This window comes from Cryptomeria japonica, chromosome 4, assembly GCF_030272615.1.
Source record: "Cryptomeria japonica chromosome 4, Sugi_1.0, whole genome shotgun sequence".
Lineage (NCBI taxonomy): Eukaryota > Viridiplantae > Streptophyta > Pinopsida > Cupressales > Cupressaceae > Cryptomeria > Cryptomeria japonica.
In genome coordinates this window covers 44,590,806-44,608,298 of record NC_081408.1, presented here as the reverse complement: position 1 = coordinate 44,608,298, position 17,493 = coordinate 44,590,806, and the positions used below count along the sequence as shown (strand labels likewise).

The window sequence follows — 17,493 nt, the reverse complement described above, 5'->3', positions numbered from 1 at the left end:
GGTGCTTGGATTCACGTCAGGTTCACCAAATGATGCTCTGCAAAAAGGACAAGGTTAGGATAAACAAACACCGAACAAAAAACAAAAGAAGTTGATTGTTAGATGTTAGAAAATCATAAATTAAAAACTATCCTAAGCAAGCATATCAAGAAAGAAACTACTAAGCAAAAAGAAAGCTTAAGGAATCTACAAAAAGAAACTAAGCTCCTCCAAATGCTCTCTACCATGCTGGTAGATTTTCCTTCCTTGTTCTTCTCCTCTCCAAGTTCCAAACTAGTGTAGCTCTCAACAACTTTTTGCACTATGGATGCTTATGGAGGTTTGAGATTAAAATATTTTCTCTAAATGTGAATGAAAAGCTAATACTAGATGCTATAGATACTAAGATGATTTGTTTTGAACGAAAAATGACAATTATATGAGCTTATTATGCTAAAATGCTCTCTAGAATTCACTATAGCTTAAATGCATACAAGTTTTCAGAATTATGATTATGAATGCTAAATTATTGAGGATTTGAAAATGAGGAATGTGAGCTCTATTTATAGGGAAAATAGGGCAATGGATGGTTGAGATTGAATAATCTCAACAAGGGCCAGGATTGAATGATTTGAGATCCATGTGAGGGCTTTCAACCCAATCCTAGGATGACAAGTGTCAATCTGAGATAGGTTGAGAGGAGAGCGAATAAGCATTAAATGCTTGACATGACGTAAGAGTTAACTTGGGAGTTAAGGTCAAGGTTAGTTGAATGAATAAATTCTTTATTCAAAGAATAAAGCTTTTATCCAATGGATAAACTCTTGTGCAAAGGCAAAAGGGATAACCATGGTCAAAGCAATAAATGCTAGCCATAAATGGTTATGTAAGAGCCATTAATGGTCATGTAAGAGCCATTAGTGGTTTTGGAAGACTTTGGAGGTTATATTGTTGAACACACAAAGCATTAAATGCTTTTCAAAGACTTTGAAGTATTTGAGAAGTGACTCCAAGTTGCTTAGGAATGTGACAATAATTAGGGGATGGATTAGGCTAATTAGGAAAGATTTAGAAGAATCTAGAAGGGGGTTAGGATTGCAAGTGGATTTGGTGGGTGAGGGAAAATAGATTTTTATTTAAAATAAATTAATTAATTTTAATAAATATGTCCAAGTTGCATTTGTAGGAAAATGCAAGTGGGTGGGATAAATGATTTAAATAAATGTTTTATTTAATTTATTTAAAAGAGGAAAAGGGGGATTTAATTGAATAAATAGGATTTATTCATTTAATTGATTTGTGAATTTGGTATAATGAATTAATTAAAATAAATTGAATAATTTATTTAATTAATAGGAGAATATTTTGAAGATGAATTAATTAAATGTTAATTTAACTAACTGATGGCTAGTGGATTTTTAATCAAATAAATAGCAAATATTTATTTAATTAAACTGGGCAGATTTGTGTGACTACATAATCAATTTACCTTTCTATTACATTATTATTAAAAAAAGTGCTTGCATTTAGTCAACAATTTTTACCTTTAAATTGGGCAAAGACAAAAATTGATATCACTCCATCATGTTCTTTTTAATAGTGTTAATGGATATTTATAATTATGTTTGTATAATCAATTTTTGTTGTAAAATTATTCTCTGTTTATACATCACCCTTCTTTAAAATTGTACCTCTCTGTCTCCCCTCCCTTTGAGAGGCATAGATTGAGATCCCAATTAGTTGTTATAAAAGAGCGAAACTCTATTAATCAATCTATTGCTTTTGCTAATTGTTTTGATGAGCTATCACAAGAAGAAATTTTTTCTTATGAATTGTAAAATTTTATCCTCAAATATTAGGCTGATGTCTCTCTCTCATTGTAAATTTAGATAAAGGAGACAAGAAATAAATGGAAACTTGATGTTGTCTTTCTCCAAGAAGTCAAGCTTAATGGTTCTCATCTTGATTTTTTACTATGCAATGTATGGATAGATGCTACTTTTCTCCATACATCTCATAGCGAAGATCGAGGTGGGATTGTTGTTAGCGTGTTTTCATGGATCCATAAATATGTTATTGATAAAGGGGAGAACCCCTCACATAGCAACGTGTGGGTCCTTGCATTTATCAATATTTAGTCAATTGTCTTTGTCTAGATTATGCTTCTAATAATTCAAAAGGGAAGTGTTAACTATGGGATTGGATGGTCAATATTTTGCCTAATGCAAATTGGGTTAATTAAGGAGGTGACTATATTATGGTTAAAAACTCCATAGACTGCAACTACGACAGTCATGTTAAACTAATTTGTGAAGAATTGGATAAATAGTTTAATTTTTGGAATGCCAAGAGATTTTTAGATCCAATTCATAAGAAACACTCATGGGCCATATAGATAACTGGTATATTGGGTCTAATTGCATATTTGGAGATGATAGAAAAATTACTAGTGCATTCATAGGTTTTGTGTTTCTCCTAATATGTAAGTGGTTCAAAGGACCTCTAGCACCTCTAGCATTTAGATAAAAGTTGATTAATGCAAATTGGGTTAATTAAGGAGGTGACTATAATATGGTTAAAAACTCCATAGACTGCAACTATGGTAGTCATGTTAAACTAATTTGTGAAGAATTGGATAAATAGTTTAATTTTTGAAATGCCAAGAGAGTTTTAGATCCAATTCATAAGAAACACTCATGGGCCATGTAGATAACTGGTATATTGGGTCTAATTGCATATTTGGAGATGATAGAAAAATTACTAGCGCATTCATAGGTTTTATGTTTCTCCTAATATGTAAGTGGTTCAAAGGACCTCTCACATTTAGATAAAAGTTGATTATGCTACTACCCTCTTAGACTATTTTTCTATCATTTGCTAGATTTCAAGATATAAAATTAATTGTTGGAAGTATCATTATCTTACAAACTTAATACTTCTCACTTAAAGAATCCTTCATGTGTTTCTACTTTGGTTGGTATTTGGAATTGTATCCCTAAGTTTAAAGATGAGCACCCTCATAGGAAATTATGTCACTATGATATTTTGCAATGTCTTGAGTTCTTATACTTCTTTAGCAAAAGACTTCCTTGACAAAATGAATCAAAGTTCTAAAAATTTCTTCAAGGCAAGCTAGAACGCACAAGGAAATTGCTTGTCAAATCGAAATAATACCAACATTCAAACTTCAACTGCTAGAACTATAGAGACTTAGCACTCCCTTTGTCTTCTATACTAAAATCTTTGAACTTGGGATACAATCCAATCACAACCTCAAAAGGTGTTTTCTGTATACTCCTAATTATTGAGTTATTATAGGCAAATTTTGCTTACATGGTAGGATTATGTATCAATTTTCTACCTTATCTCGTACTAGAAATCTCAACAAGTTTCCCAAGGTCATGTTTACTACCTCTATTTTCTCATCAATTTGTGGGTGAAATGTATAACTAAACTTTGGATGTATCTTGAACTTTTTCCATAATTTGTTCTTCACAAATATCTAGTGAACTTCATATCCCTATTAGAAATTATTCTTCTATGTAACAAATGGTATAATTTTTACACAATCCATAATTTTTTAATTCAAATATTTTAGGATATAAATTGTGTTTGTTTTATTATTTTTTCAATGTTTTGGATCACACTATGTGATCCTTCAATAGATTGAGGAGATAAAAATTGGCAACATGTACAACATTACGTGTCTTCTTACAAGGAATGAAATATGTCATCTTAAAAATCAACTCACTACTATAAATATGGAATCATGTCCTCTCCTTGTTTTTGGGTAATCCAAATATGAAATACATATTGATGTCCTCCTAAGGTCTCTCTAGTACAACTAAAGGTTGATACAATCCAATATTTTGACTGCTTCCTTTTACAACATGATAGGTTATAAATTCTTGAACAAATTTTGAATGACATCTTTACAAATATGAGGCCAAAAGTAATAGTCACTAACTAAAGCTATTGCCTTTTTAGTGCCAAAGTATCCTTTCATTTTCCATAATGTTTCTCCTTGACCAAGTTCTCTTATATTGAACCCTTAGGTGTAATGGATGGGAAATAGGGTTCACTAGAAAGTTGGGAAACTTAGGCCTATCTTCACTTTGATTACATTGAGAGGGATAATAATCTAATTGTCCTAAGATGTTCTAAGACACAAGGTGAATTCAATAGTCCCTTGTCATGAGTACTTGAAAGTGACTCTGCATGAAATTAGGGATAAGAAGACAAGTTCGCATAAGGTGGTGACCTTTTTGTGTTTGTAGGGTTGTAATAGGCTAAGAAATGAATTCCAAAAGAAAATACAACAAAGTAGACTGGAACCAAACTGCAATCCAAATTTGAGGTGAAAGTGCAAGTATTTGGTTGCCCAAATTGGCCTGCTCCTAGCAATTTCTACTCTGATGAATTGTAGATTATACATCTCCACTTTATTAGCATGTACCTATTTATGTAGGTGTTTCACCTATTACTACACAACAAAAAAGACATAAATTATTGGATATAAAGGGGTTTCCCTAGGTCAAACCCTAGTTTTGAATCAACCTTGAAATTGAATTGAATTGAACTTTAAAGGAAAGCCTATATATATATATATATATTAGAGGCTAAATCTAAGAGTAGAAGTGTCTTGTACCTTAACATACTTCTTTGAAGATGATCACAAATGTTGATGCAATAATATGACTCCACACAAAAGACATAAAAGGATATCATAAAATACATGTGTATGAAGGTCATTGAAGGTTGCCACAATGAAGAATATGGTGGGATGAAATGTCTTAAATGGTTGAATTGAATTGCCTATAGCTCTCCTCCTATTATGAGTTCATGATTCATTATTTATAAACCTAAAATGAGGGAGAATACCTTTCTTATATACCTCTCCCAAGTATTTTGGGATGCAAAACTTGGAGTAGGCTGACACAGGAAAATATTTCCTTCTCAACCTAGACAAGCATGAAGTGCTTTGAATTTGGGGCCAAACATAGGGGAGCGGGTCACCCTAGATGACCCGCTCCCTCCAATGTCGCATCAAATTGGGACCTAATATCCAAAATGAGAAGGATAAGTTCGAATTGCATATGAAATTGAGTTGTGATGAGTGCGACTAAAGGTTAGGGGTCATACATGCCAAAATAGGGCTTAGTTGAAAAAGAAATTTCATAGGGATGAAGTTTACAATGATACACAAGGTATGCACAATTGTTCCAAATGACTAGAAAATGAACCTAGAGAAAATAGTCCAACCACTTACTTGTATCAATCATTACTAGCTCTTTGGGCATGTGTACCAAGATAAGGGACCAAAAAGAGGTCACTCAACTTTTTCATCCCATCTAAGACATAGCATGAGTGCATTATAATGTGCTCATGTTTCGAATAAGGACAATTGTTTTAACTTCCCATATTTGCCTACATTTGGGACTCATTATCTTGACTGGAATATATACATAAAATATAACAAATTTAAGTATTTAATAAGTCATTTCCTATACTTTAAGTTATATTGCATGTATACATTGGCATGATGTTTGAGAGTGATTTTAGATCTATATGAGTTATAATGCATATTCTAGGTTTTATAAGTTCTTATAAATTTTCAAAATTAGTCAAATTTTAGTTTTCATTAGGCTCCTATTAGAATTATCCCTCTTTCTATCTTACTCTTTTGTGCTCTGAAAATTTAACCAAAAGCCTTAAGCTTGCTTCAAAGTCATATCCTAAAGATGATGTCATAGTTTAACTTGTGTGTAGAAAACTTCAACATCTCATGCTACACAGGGGTTAAAAATATTTGCCAATTTTAACTCCCCCTAAGTCACTACTCTAGCCTAATTAATTAAGATATTTTCTACGCCATGCACAAATATGGCACCCTTATTTTTCTCTTCATCTTAGTCTTGTTTCTTATTTCGTACTTTTGTAGCATCCTTTCTCTAAACATTTATGATGCCTTCCTTCTTCTTGTTCTGAATAGATGGTTTCATATGATTACTTTTTCAAAACTTTGCCTTGTGTCCCAAGTTGTTCCAATTGTAGCATACAATATTGTAATCTAGGTTAGAATTATATCTTCTTGCTTTAGATTAGCAATTTATAGCCTTATGACCAATTTTATTGCATGTATAGTAGTAACCATAGAAAGACTAACAGTACATAGCATTGTAATTAAGAGATGAAGTAGATATCCTATTGATGTCATTATTTATTCTTATTCTACTTATACAATCAAGGGATTTATGACAAAACATATTGCAATAATAACAATAACCCTGAAAAGATTAAGAATACCTAGGATTTGTAGTTTGTTTAGGGAAGGATCTCTTGAATCCTTTCTTCTCATCACTAGATAGTGTATGATCACCATGCACCTTTTTCTTCTCAACTTTAGAGCCCTTAGAGTCAATAGTACAAGATTAATTATTCTCTATATCCAAAGTGTCTTTAGAAATATCTAACTAAGAACTTTGACCATTTTCAAATCCAAAACCACCTTTGTCTTGTTGTGGCTTTTCAATACTGAGTATCTCATCAAGAATATTAGTTTCATTCTTGATTTTTAGGCTTTTGTCCATCTAATATTTTATTTTGTCCAATTCCTTCTTCAATGAAATAATTTCTTCCTAAAGTTTTGAACATTCAACAGAGTCGCCATGGAGTTTAGTATCCGTAAAATACTCAATTCTTTTTCCTTCATCAACTTGAACTTTTAAATTGGTGATTTTTCCTTCGAACTCCTTGAGTCTGATCATAAGCTCTCTATTTTGTTTGTTTGTTTCATCTAGATTTTCTAATGGAGATAAGATTTATCCTTCCATGTCAACCTCACAATCTTCATCATTGAAGTACACCATATCTCTGTCATCTTCCAAAAGGTTAGGAAATGCTTTAGACCCCACTTGTTCTACTCCAATATCTACCTTATCTATTAAGCTTGTTCAAAGGAAGCTTTCTCTGATACCAATTGTTTTGATTAATTAAAAACAAGTTTTTGGGAGGAACCCAGAACCTTGATTACATAGCAAGAAAAAGAAAAAGCATTAAAGTGATTAGAAATAACAGTGCCAGGACACCCATACAAAGATCAGATCCCTGAAAAATGAAAAGGGATCGCAGACAAAGAGAACAACACAATACAACCAAAGGACAACACCAAGATAGCACAAAGACAACACCAAAACAACTAGATATTTCTTATGAGTTCTTCCACATGAACCACCATCTGTTTCATATTGACCACAAAGTTCTTCATATCATCAAGCTCTTTTTCCTTGATGCCCACCTATATTCGAGTGTTGGCCCTTGTTCTCTTTTCATGACCCGTCTTCTTTGTTTGTTCCTTCTCATCTTCCTTACCTTCAATCTATTCAAATTTGTTTATCAACATCTTAACATGATCAACAGTGGCCTTAAGGATCTAGAAATTTTGCTCAGCAATCATTTTCATAGTTAATTCCATCTTATCCACTCTATTGACCAGGTCGTTCAAATTAATTCCCAGACCTTTATCATCTCTGATTCCTTCCGGCTCGTTCACCTTCTTTTCCATTTCCAGAATTTTATTGACCATTGCCTCAATAGCTTCAGCCTTATTAATAGCCACCATTAATTCTTTGACTTTTTCAGAAAGAGGCTTCTCACCTATGGTTGCCCTTTTGATCATATTGAGATTATTCTTCGAGTCACCAATTTCTTTTGCCATTTTGCTAATGACCTCACAAAAACCCTTGATACTATCATTACCTATGGCACCTTGGCTGACATTTTGATTGCCCTTGTTGTTCTCCTGATCTTCATTCTGCATTCTCTGAGTGTTCGGGTTCTCCCCATAGTCAGCTTCTCATATTTCATCTTCCTCCTTACCCTTGTTCTTGTCCATTTTTTCAACCTTAGAGTCATCATCAGAAGAGACTATAATCTTCCTTTTCACCTTATTTATCCCCTTACTGGTCTTCTTGCTCCTCTAGGTTTTCTTACCCATCCCCTTTCTTTTCTTACTCATTATGATTTTATCATCAAACAACTCCTCCTTAGAGTCTGAGAGGTCAGAATCCACAGTATTCCCCTTGCTCTTTCCCTTAGTCTTCCCCTTGCTGCTCAAATCTTCAAACTCACCCTCAGTTTCAGAATAAAGGTTGAACCCACTATCCTCACTTTCAGTTTCATCATCCCTAATTTGTTTGCCTTTACTGATGGGTTTATCAATAATTTTCCCTTTCAACATCTTATAAACTAAAACCATTAAACCCTGGTGCAGGGCATGATCTTTTTGAGAATTCTTCTGCATTTCATGAATAGTATGATCCATAGAGCATGCAAGATAGTATAGAAAACTAACCTTATCACCATGGCATAAGTGGTTGAGTAGCACGAAGTGATGCCCATAAGCCCTTGTGAATCTCCCATCCAGAGTAATGTAGCTGATGGTAGCAAATAGGACAAACCTCCACAACCTACAAATGTGCTTAGGGGAATAGTAGGGATTGTCTCCCTTAACCAATTTTCTTCTTTATCCATCTGTGATAGGAAACCTATCTGTGGCCTTGTCAAACACACTTCTATCTCTGTAGAATTGCATACCATCTTTCACCATACCCGTAGCTTCCGCAATGTCATCCTCATCCACTTGCATCATCTGGGTGCCAACAAGAATCTTATCACTCTTTCATTTTTTTATGGAGTGCTTTGTGATAGTAGAGTCTCTGCCACAAAGCCTTTCCATGAAAATATTCAAACCTCCATCTTGAAGAATCTCCCATACATCTTTGTTTTTCTTCCAATCTGAGCAAGAAGCCGGTTCAAACCTCTTTTTATTGCCCCCCATTTTATCCTTGAATTCCCAGTTCTTCCTTATCGCAACTCTGTTATTTTCTCTGCGAGCTCTGTGGAAAAACCTAACAATTTTATTGTTGTTATACAAAGCCACCTAGAATCCATGCCAAATAAATATGATATGATAGATAAAATAAGTCTCGTCATCATTGTGATCAATCCTAGATAAGTGAGAATAAAGCATTAGAGATTATGATTAGTTAAGACACATTGTTTCATCTGGATCCGATCCAGTTCAAGCAATGACTTCACCTCACACTTGATATTACTCTCACCATAAAGGGTAACAATTTCATCAGAGCAACAAGCCAGGTTGGTAGCTCGGTCAACAAATTTGTTAGCTTCTCTCTAAGCATGTGTAAAAATACATATTTCAAAGGTTTTACTTATATCCTTTGCAGTTTCAATGGCATTGTGAATAGTCCAAGAAGGAGGGAAAACATTATTCAAGCAGTTAATAGTGTTCAGAGAATCTCCTTCAACCCGCACTTTTGTGCAGTTTGAATCTTTAGCAAGAACCAACCCCTGATAAGCAGCAATGGCCTCTACAACATGATCAGTTTGGTACCTATAGGAATACATTTAATAGCTTTACATATTCCCCCTTCATCTCTTAATACCACACCACACCCTGCCTTACCAGGATTACCCTTGGAAACACCATCGAAATTGATTTTCATCTATCCTTGAGGGGGGCCTTCCCATCTCACCTCATCTCTAGTATTAGCATGTGTGGTTTCACTCCACTTTAATCTCCAATTCTTAAAAATGATGTTATCCCCTTGATCTTTAGGATTCATTATTCCACCTATTATGTAGAGGTTCTCCACCATATTTCTTTTGATTTTCTCAAAAATAATTTGGGCTTTTGATGCCTTATCTCTGAACACTCTATCATTTCTCTCTCTCCATATTCCTCAACAAATATGAGGTAAAGAAAATTTCCATAGCAGATTAACTGAATTATTCCTGGAGGGGTGGAGCTAGGAATTGAAGACATCTTGGACAACTTCAGGGAAAACCGAACTGATATTGAAATTCTCCAAGAATCTAGCCCAAATATCCACAGAGAAAGGACAATGTATAAACATGTGATTAATGATTTCCTCATTTTGCATACAAAGATAACAAATACTAGGCAAACAAAAGCCTCTTGTTTTGAGATTGTCAGTCGTCTGAATCTTGTTTTGCAGAACAGTCTAGAAAAAAATATTAATTTTGGGAATAAGACCTTTCACCCAAGCCTTAGCCCAACAAGGGATTTCCTGACTAGAAAATTGTTGGAAATAAAGAGAGGAGACAAAAAATTTACCATCAACAGTGAGTTGCTAGATAAGATGATCCTCATCATCAATCATCACCATAGAATTCATTATTTTATTTAGATGCTCAAGAGAAGGATCAACAATGGATAGGTCCTTCCACTGACCTAAATTCTAGTAGTCAGCCATAGTGGTACCAAATTTTTCCTTACATTGATCCTTAAAATTTCCCCAATCAAGATTGTCACTAATGGGAGAGTCTAACAACCAAGTGTCTTCCCAAAATTTGATAAAATTGCCCCTCCCCACCTTCCATTTCACTCCTTTGAGTATTATGTCTCTAGTTCTAGTGAAATTTTTCCAGATGTTGGATCCAATCAGAATATCTTCAGCCTTGAGGAAACTATGAAGGGTCGGAAGTTGTCTTTTCTACTTATTATCCCATATCAGTTTCCACTCTCCCTCAATATTATCTCTGGTACCAATTGTTGAACACTCAAAAAGACTAAGAAGTGGGGTGAACTAGTATTAAAAAAAAATCTTTCATTTTTGATTAGTTATTCATGAAAAATCTATGATTTATACAATAAATAAACAGAGAAACCAAAAAACATAACCATAACACAATATTTACTTGGAAAACCCCATAGGAGAAAAAACCACAATGAGAAAAGCTAAACACTACGTCTTTTCCATAGAATATACAATGTTTATACCTCTGACAAAATTTCAAATAATACAGCTAAATGCAATGCACTATAATGACATAATATCATTGTGAGAAACTTGAAAACACAACCAAATATGTGTTCTTATCTTAGCATCAAGCTTTATATATATAAAACTGATTAATTTTGATAGATATTCAGTATGAACATAAACTTCAGAACCTGCAACAAATACTTACAACACTTTCAAACTGCCTTGCTTTCATTACCAATCATGATTATTCAATGTATGCATCAAATCATCTACTCCAACATCTACTCCAAACCCTCTATTATTTACATCTGCACAAAATCATATCACTTTCATACAATAAGTTGACATTAATGACAACATAATGCAACAATGGGTTGACATCAAAGAGTTCGCATTAATGATAACATATTGCATCCTATCTGCAACAATTATATGATTAAAATGGCATAATCAAACATGAAATCATTCTTGAATGTAGGTTGTTGTATCTTACTACTCCTTGTACTTGCATTTTCTCTTTGATGATGTAGAATGTGGATTGACTACTTCTTAAGAATTTATTAAATTAATGAATGATAAAATATTTTTTTATATAGGGTTCACAAGGTATTTTTGTGTTTAGATCAACAATTAATGGTCAAATGAAAAGATCAAAGATCATATCACAAATGATAGAGGTTTCTGCTTGCACGCATTTCAATTTGGGCCCCTTTTGTAGGGACTAGGGTGTCAAGTTCCCTAGTCCACTCTCACTAGGGTGTTAGGTGCCCTAGTTAACATAAAAATGGACCAGTAAAAGGGGTGGCAGTGTGTTGGGATCCAAAACACAGTTCCTTGTCTCAAAGTTAGGATATGAAAAAAATTAAGTAGTGGACTTAACAATAAGGTGGCATAGGGCCCAAAGAAGATTAAAATGATCTAGGAAAGAGAAAACTAAAGTAGAGGCCCAAATGGAGTGTGGAATTGTAAAGGGACATAATTTTCTACATTACATTTACCACCCACTTTAATCCTAGGAGTATGAACTTATACTGCTACTCATATTAAAGTAGAGATAGATAAATAGATAGATAGAGAAACTAAGAGAAAGAGATCATAGCAATAGGATGACAGTAATTGGAGGGATGCACAAGCCCCCCAAGTTTAAGATCCTATCAACCCACACAAAAATATCAAAGTAATATACACATGTACAAAGAGAACAAAATTATTACTAAATATAACAAAAGGTTACAAGTCAACTAGGAGAAATTGATGTAAAATATTTTCTAAACCACTAATATCGTTGTCAAAATTTTATTGCAAAAGTACAAGTTGACTTCTAGAAAGTGACAAGAGCATACATGAATTTGTGATGAGATGACATAAATTATATTGCCCAAGAATTTGTGTTATGTTGGGTGGTCTATGTATTGCAACAAAATGATCGCACTAGCGGGATATGCTATACTAAGTAATCAATGCCTAAGAAAGTGTAATCAACAACAATGATCATGCTAGCAAGTTGTGTTATATTAGATGACTTTAATATCTAAGAAATCATAAACAACAACGATCAAAACTAGCAAGTCACTCTATACTAGGTGCTTCATATATAAGAAGAGTGTGTATTCTCGAAATAACCACGGGGACTTCACTTAGTGAACCTGAGTTATAGCATGTGCATTCATGGGATACTAAATAATCCCCCTATTTTCAATAATTATTACCATAAATCCTTTTTTGTCACCCCCTCACAATACACAACCCATATTAAAAACCCCCCTATTTTGACCATATATTGCATTTTTTCATAGCCCAAATTAAAAAAAACCCTATTTTCACCAAATAGGCAATATATTGAGCTTATATTTTGAGATATTAAACCCCTCAATATGAATGCACGTGATATAATATTGCTTGGCCAATGAAGTCCCCATGGAAATAACAAAGGCAAATGAGTGTGTATTCCCACAAAAACAAAGGTAGAACAAATAACCAATTTTTAAATTGATAACCATTCTTGAGGGGACACTATGCAACACAATGCTACCAATTATGGGGTACATAAATGAACACAACATGCAAAACTGAAACCTAATATTCCCCCTTAATATTTCAATATATTTCTATGTTGATATCTTAAGGAAGATAAGGATCCATATCAAGGATAACCACCTTCAACATAAAGGAGATATAACTTTCAAGAATACATGCACCCAAGATAGGAAGAAGATATGTATAGATGATACATATCTTCAAACAAGGAAGAGACCATTGTAAAGGAAACATATTGTAACAAGGGTAACAGTATCCTTATCAATCATACATAGATATCGAATATCAATGTATAAGAGCTTGCGCAAAAGTATACAAAATATCTTATATTTATCTAGATCGGAATATTTTCACGGGTCTCATCTCCTATTCAAATTGTAATCCTTTATTTTTCGCCGAACAAGATGGCCCCTAATTTTATTTTCATTCTCCATATTTACCAAGGACATAACAACTATTCCCTAAAATATCAAACCATTATGAAATGCTTCTATACTTAAAAAATATAGTTTGACCTACCTCCTAATTCAAAGCAATATTCTTAAATTATTTCTTGAGATGTATCACTCATGACGAGTATATTATATGATGGTCAACCTTGATAGCCATATATTTTTTATGGATGCATAAAATATTTAGTTTTCTTGTTGACTACTTGATTTTACTTTAACATACATCCTAATGGTAGTTCACATAAGTCAAAGTTAATAAAAATGTACTGGTGAAAATAACATCTTGATGCTTTTTTCCTTTATGGTTTGGGCTAACAACAAATAGTGTGTAAACTATCATACATTTTTTAAACAAAAGTTAGAAAATGACCTTATTTGAGCCTTTTCATCTCCACGCATTCCTAATAGTTAGATTAATTCTCTATTGTGCCATTCTCCACCTTGGTTTATATATGCAAGTTTAGAATTGACCAAGGTCCTATGCACATGAATTTAAATTGTGATATTTTAAATATCAAATTAAAATACAAAATCATTAACACCTATTTTCTACTAGTCATTATGAATATGTTAAAGTGCAAATTATTTCAAATTGCAAGGTAGGGTAATACATTTAGCTATTTCCCCTAATTCATTTGAAGTATCTAGGATTGAGTAGGAAAAACAAATCTAGATAATAATAACAAAAGAATGTAAAGAATTACATCAACATTATATCTTCCTGCATCATCCTTTACTATGTTGCATGGCTATCTATTGTCTTTGATCTATGTTAATGATCATTGAACTCGACCATCCAAGGGTTCGACAAAAATAAAATGCTCCTTACCTAGCAGGATTCTAGATAGTGTTTATAACATCACCTTCCTTCAGACCGTGCATTCTAGTAAGGCACACAACTTTCAAACGTGATATTTCGATTGCATGTCTAGTTCAATTTACATGCATTGAGCCCAATTTAAAAGACACAAATCTAAACTATAGTAAGTAACAAGAAATTTTTGGATCAAGAATTATTTGTTAAAAAAAAAGTGTAAATTTTAAGATAATAACAAATTAATTTATAACTGTATAATTTGTAATCTATAATATTAATTCTCTTAGTGTGTGTGTATATATATATAACAACGATCTCAATATTTCGATTTCACCCTTTTATCGAAGTTATTTGAGGGGAATATTATTTTTCCTCATAAGTTAAATGTAAAATTAATGATGAAAAGTTTTTAAAATGAAGCCAATTTGGAAGCGTTTTATTTTCAATTAGAAATTGATTTAGCAGGAATTAAGGACTAGATGTGGAAATAAAGCCCGTTCCAAAAATAACTCTCTAGTGGATCAAGTGTCTGCTCGACATTCACAATTTAATTCATTTTTCCCACAATGGCTTAATCACTTTGAAATGGCCTCATTCAGTGAGAACCCAAGATTAAATCCATTTGTTCCACTATAGCATGAATTCGATCAATGTAGTCGTACATCGTCGAATGATGCCATGTGATTCTTGAAATAATTCAGAGGCAAATGAAAAGATACGAGATGGAATGTAATCAGTGCCACTTTGGGAACTACTCTTTTCCTTTGATGTGGTAGCAATTATAGGTTGTTAGGCATGGGAATATGAGTACATGGTAACCTGGGCGGCCATGATTATTAGATAAGACGGTATTCTTATTATTTGGAAAGTTAAATTTGACGGCCCACACAGGACAAGCGTCTCCGTCGTGATATCCGAGTTTCTTGGCCTTTCGCATTTTGTTATAAATAAATCCTTACCTCTCTCACATTGTAAGTTTCAGCTCTGAATATTTTTCCAATGCAATTTTAAGGTTTAGCCACAAAATGGGTAAAATAGACCTTATGAATTTTCCAGATGATCTATTTTGTTCACAGATTTTAACAAGAATCCCTCTGAAAGAAGCCGTTCGCTTTTCTGCGGTTTCTCGAAAATGGTGTAGAGTCTGGACTCAGTTAGCCCATCTGAAATTTTCTAAAGTTTTTTTTTATTCTACTTGTTTTAATCCTACAAAGAGAAAGGCTCTATATAAATCGACTCACCAAAATATGGTTGTAGATATAATTAACAAGATTATTCTGATGCAGTGTGTTGGCGTGGAGACCTTTAAGCTTTACAATTGTGAAATGTTTGAAAGTAGCATTCACAAGTGGCTTTTGTGGATTTCTCTGTCTGGTGTGAAGAGCATATATTTGAATGGTAGAGGCACTCTGATGGAGGTTTCTGAGTCTCCGATGGAAGTTTCTGAGTCGATCTTTTCATGTGTGTCCCTTACTTCTCTGTCTCTCAAGCATTTCAAGCTGACAAAGGTGCCTCCAGCATTTCAGGGTTTCTCTCGACTTGTAACATGTTATCTTGAATACGTTGAGCTAAGTGAGAAGGCATTTGATGTGATTTTGAAATTATGTCACCTTCTTGAAAGTTTGACGGTATCCGAATGCAAATTGCCTTCAAGTTTGAGAATAATTTCCTCCAGTCTTAAGTTTTTGGCTCTTGTTAGACTGTGGGGTAAAATTTGTTCAATTGATTGTCCCAGATTAGAAAGCATTGAAATTATTCAATGCACTAACTTGGTAATGGAGAACATATGTTTACCTGCATGTGTCTACTTGGAAACCGATTCCCCGTTTCGTAAGCATTTTACAACTGCAAAATCATTGAAGAAGATTACCTGTTTCGACTATGTAGATTCCACTGATCTCGAAATTCTACAAAGTTTTCCACACTTGGAAGAGTTGTCCATTGAGTCTGCATTATTTGTGTCCTATCAAATGGTAAGTGTTTTTAATTCTTTTCATCTGCATAAAAACATTTGCTTCTAATAATTTGAAATCAGAATTGAAATGTCATTTTGAAAAATCCTACTTATAATTTCGAATTTGTATTGAAAGGAAAATGTTAAAATGGTATTAATAATTTGCCGTATCTCTTTTAGCTCTCTGAAGTTTTGGTTTTTCAAAATTACACACCTACAGTTTAATAAGGGGATTACTCACAAAAGAGCTATTTTGTTTTTGCAAATTTTAACGACATAAACTTACAGCAATACTTTCCATGCAGGATGCAGAGTTAACTCTACAACTACCAAATTTGAAGACATTTATTCTGAATATTGTGTCGTATGATATAGTCTGTGACGAACGTGATGAAAAATATGATGAGGCTTTTATGTTGTGCTCGTGTATTTTGAAAGCCTCTCCTCTCTTGCAAACAGTTAGAATCAACGTGGATTGCAGCTCAGAGATGTTAGAGCCTCATGGGTTGGACGATGCTTTTCAATTTATCAATGATTTCTTAAACCTTGCAAAGGACTTCCCAAAAAGCAAAATTTTAGTGTCGAGGTAAGCAACTCAAGATAGGCAATAAAGTTCTATACTTCACGTGTTCTCCAATTTTTGATTTGGTAACAGTAAAACAGTCGATGTTTTGATTTCATAAAGTTGTACGAAACTGTGAAATTTGGTGCATTTCTCTGTATTGAAAGATCTAGCAATGCTTTCCATGCAGGATCTAGCAACTCTACAACTACCAAATTTGAAGACGTTTATTCTGAATATTGTGTCGTGTGATATAGTCTGTGAAGAACATGATGAAAAATATGATGAGGCGCTCCTCTCTTGCAAACAGTTAGAATCAACGTGGATTGCAGCTTTTCAATTTATCAATGATTTCCTAAACCGTGAAAAGAACTTCCCAAAAACCAAAATTTTAGTTTCGAGGTAAGCAATTCCAGATGGGCAAAAAAGTGAACTATACTTCACGTGCTCTCCAAGTTTTGATTTGGTAACACTAAAACAGTCGATATTTTGGTTTGGTAACAGTAAAACAGTCGATATTTAGAAGTGTACGAAACTGTGAAATTTGCTGCATTTCTCAAGAATACAGTTCTCTGTATTGAAAGATTTGAAGTTGTGACATGGCGTTTAATAATTTGGTGTCTATATAAAGTATTTTGTTTTCCTTGTAAAACTTAATGTCAATGAAAAAATTTCAAAGAATTATCTTGTAGCATTAGGTAAATTATAAATGAGGGTTTATTAACTTTTAGTTGATTTATTTTAAATGTTTTTGGTATTTTTCAATTAGCTCAGGTTTGTAATAATTTCATTTATTTTAATTTGTTATTTATTTAAGATGAATTTTTCAAGATTTTGAAAATATATATGAAAAACAAATTTTCCTAAAAGATAACATCATA

At 33.3% G+C, this 17,493-nt stretch overlaps 1 protein-coding gene across 1 annotated transcript; it reads left to right on the top strand.

The window, feature by feature from the left end:
- The first annotated feature begins 15,343 nt into the window (after positions 1 to 15,343).
- On the top strand, positions 15,344 to 16,864 carry LOC131057677 (uncharacterized). The gene is made up of 3 exons (XM_057991827.2): positions 15,344 to 16,069; positions 16,356 to 16,636; positions 16,780 to 16,864. The coding sequence occupies exons 1-3, from the start codon at positions 15,344 to 15,346 to the stop codon at positions 16,862 to 16,864; spliced, it is 1,092 nt and encodes a 363-aa protein (XP_057847810.2).
- Positions 16,865 to 17,493: the final 629 nt, after the last annotated feature.

Bases quoted from the DNA above. Each gene is read 5' to 3' on its own strand.
- LOC131057677 (XM_057991827.2), top strand. From the start codon at position 15,344: ATGGTTGTAGATATAATTAACAAGATTATTCTGATGCAGTGTGTTGGC. The intron at 16,070-16,355 runs GTAAGTGTTTTT...CTTTCCATGCAG, and splicing joins TATTTGTGTCCTATCAAATG to GATGCAGAGTTAACTCTACA. The intron at 16,637-16,779 runs GTAAGCAACTCA...CTGTATTGAAAG, and splicing joins AGCAAAATTTTAGTGTCGAG to ATCTAGCAATGCTTTCCATG.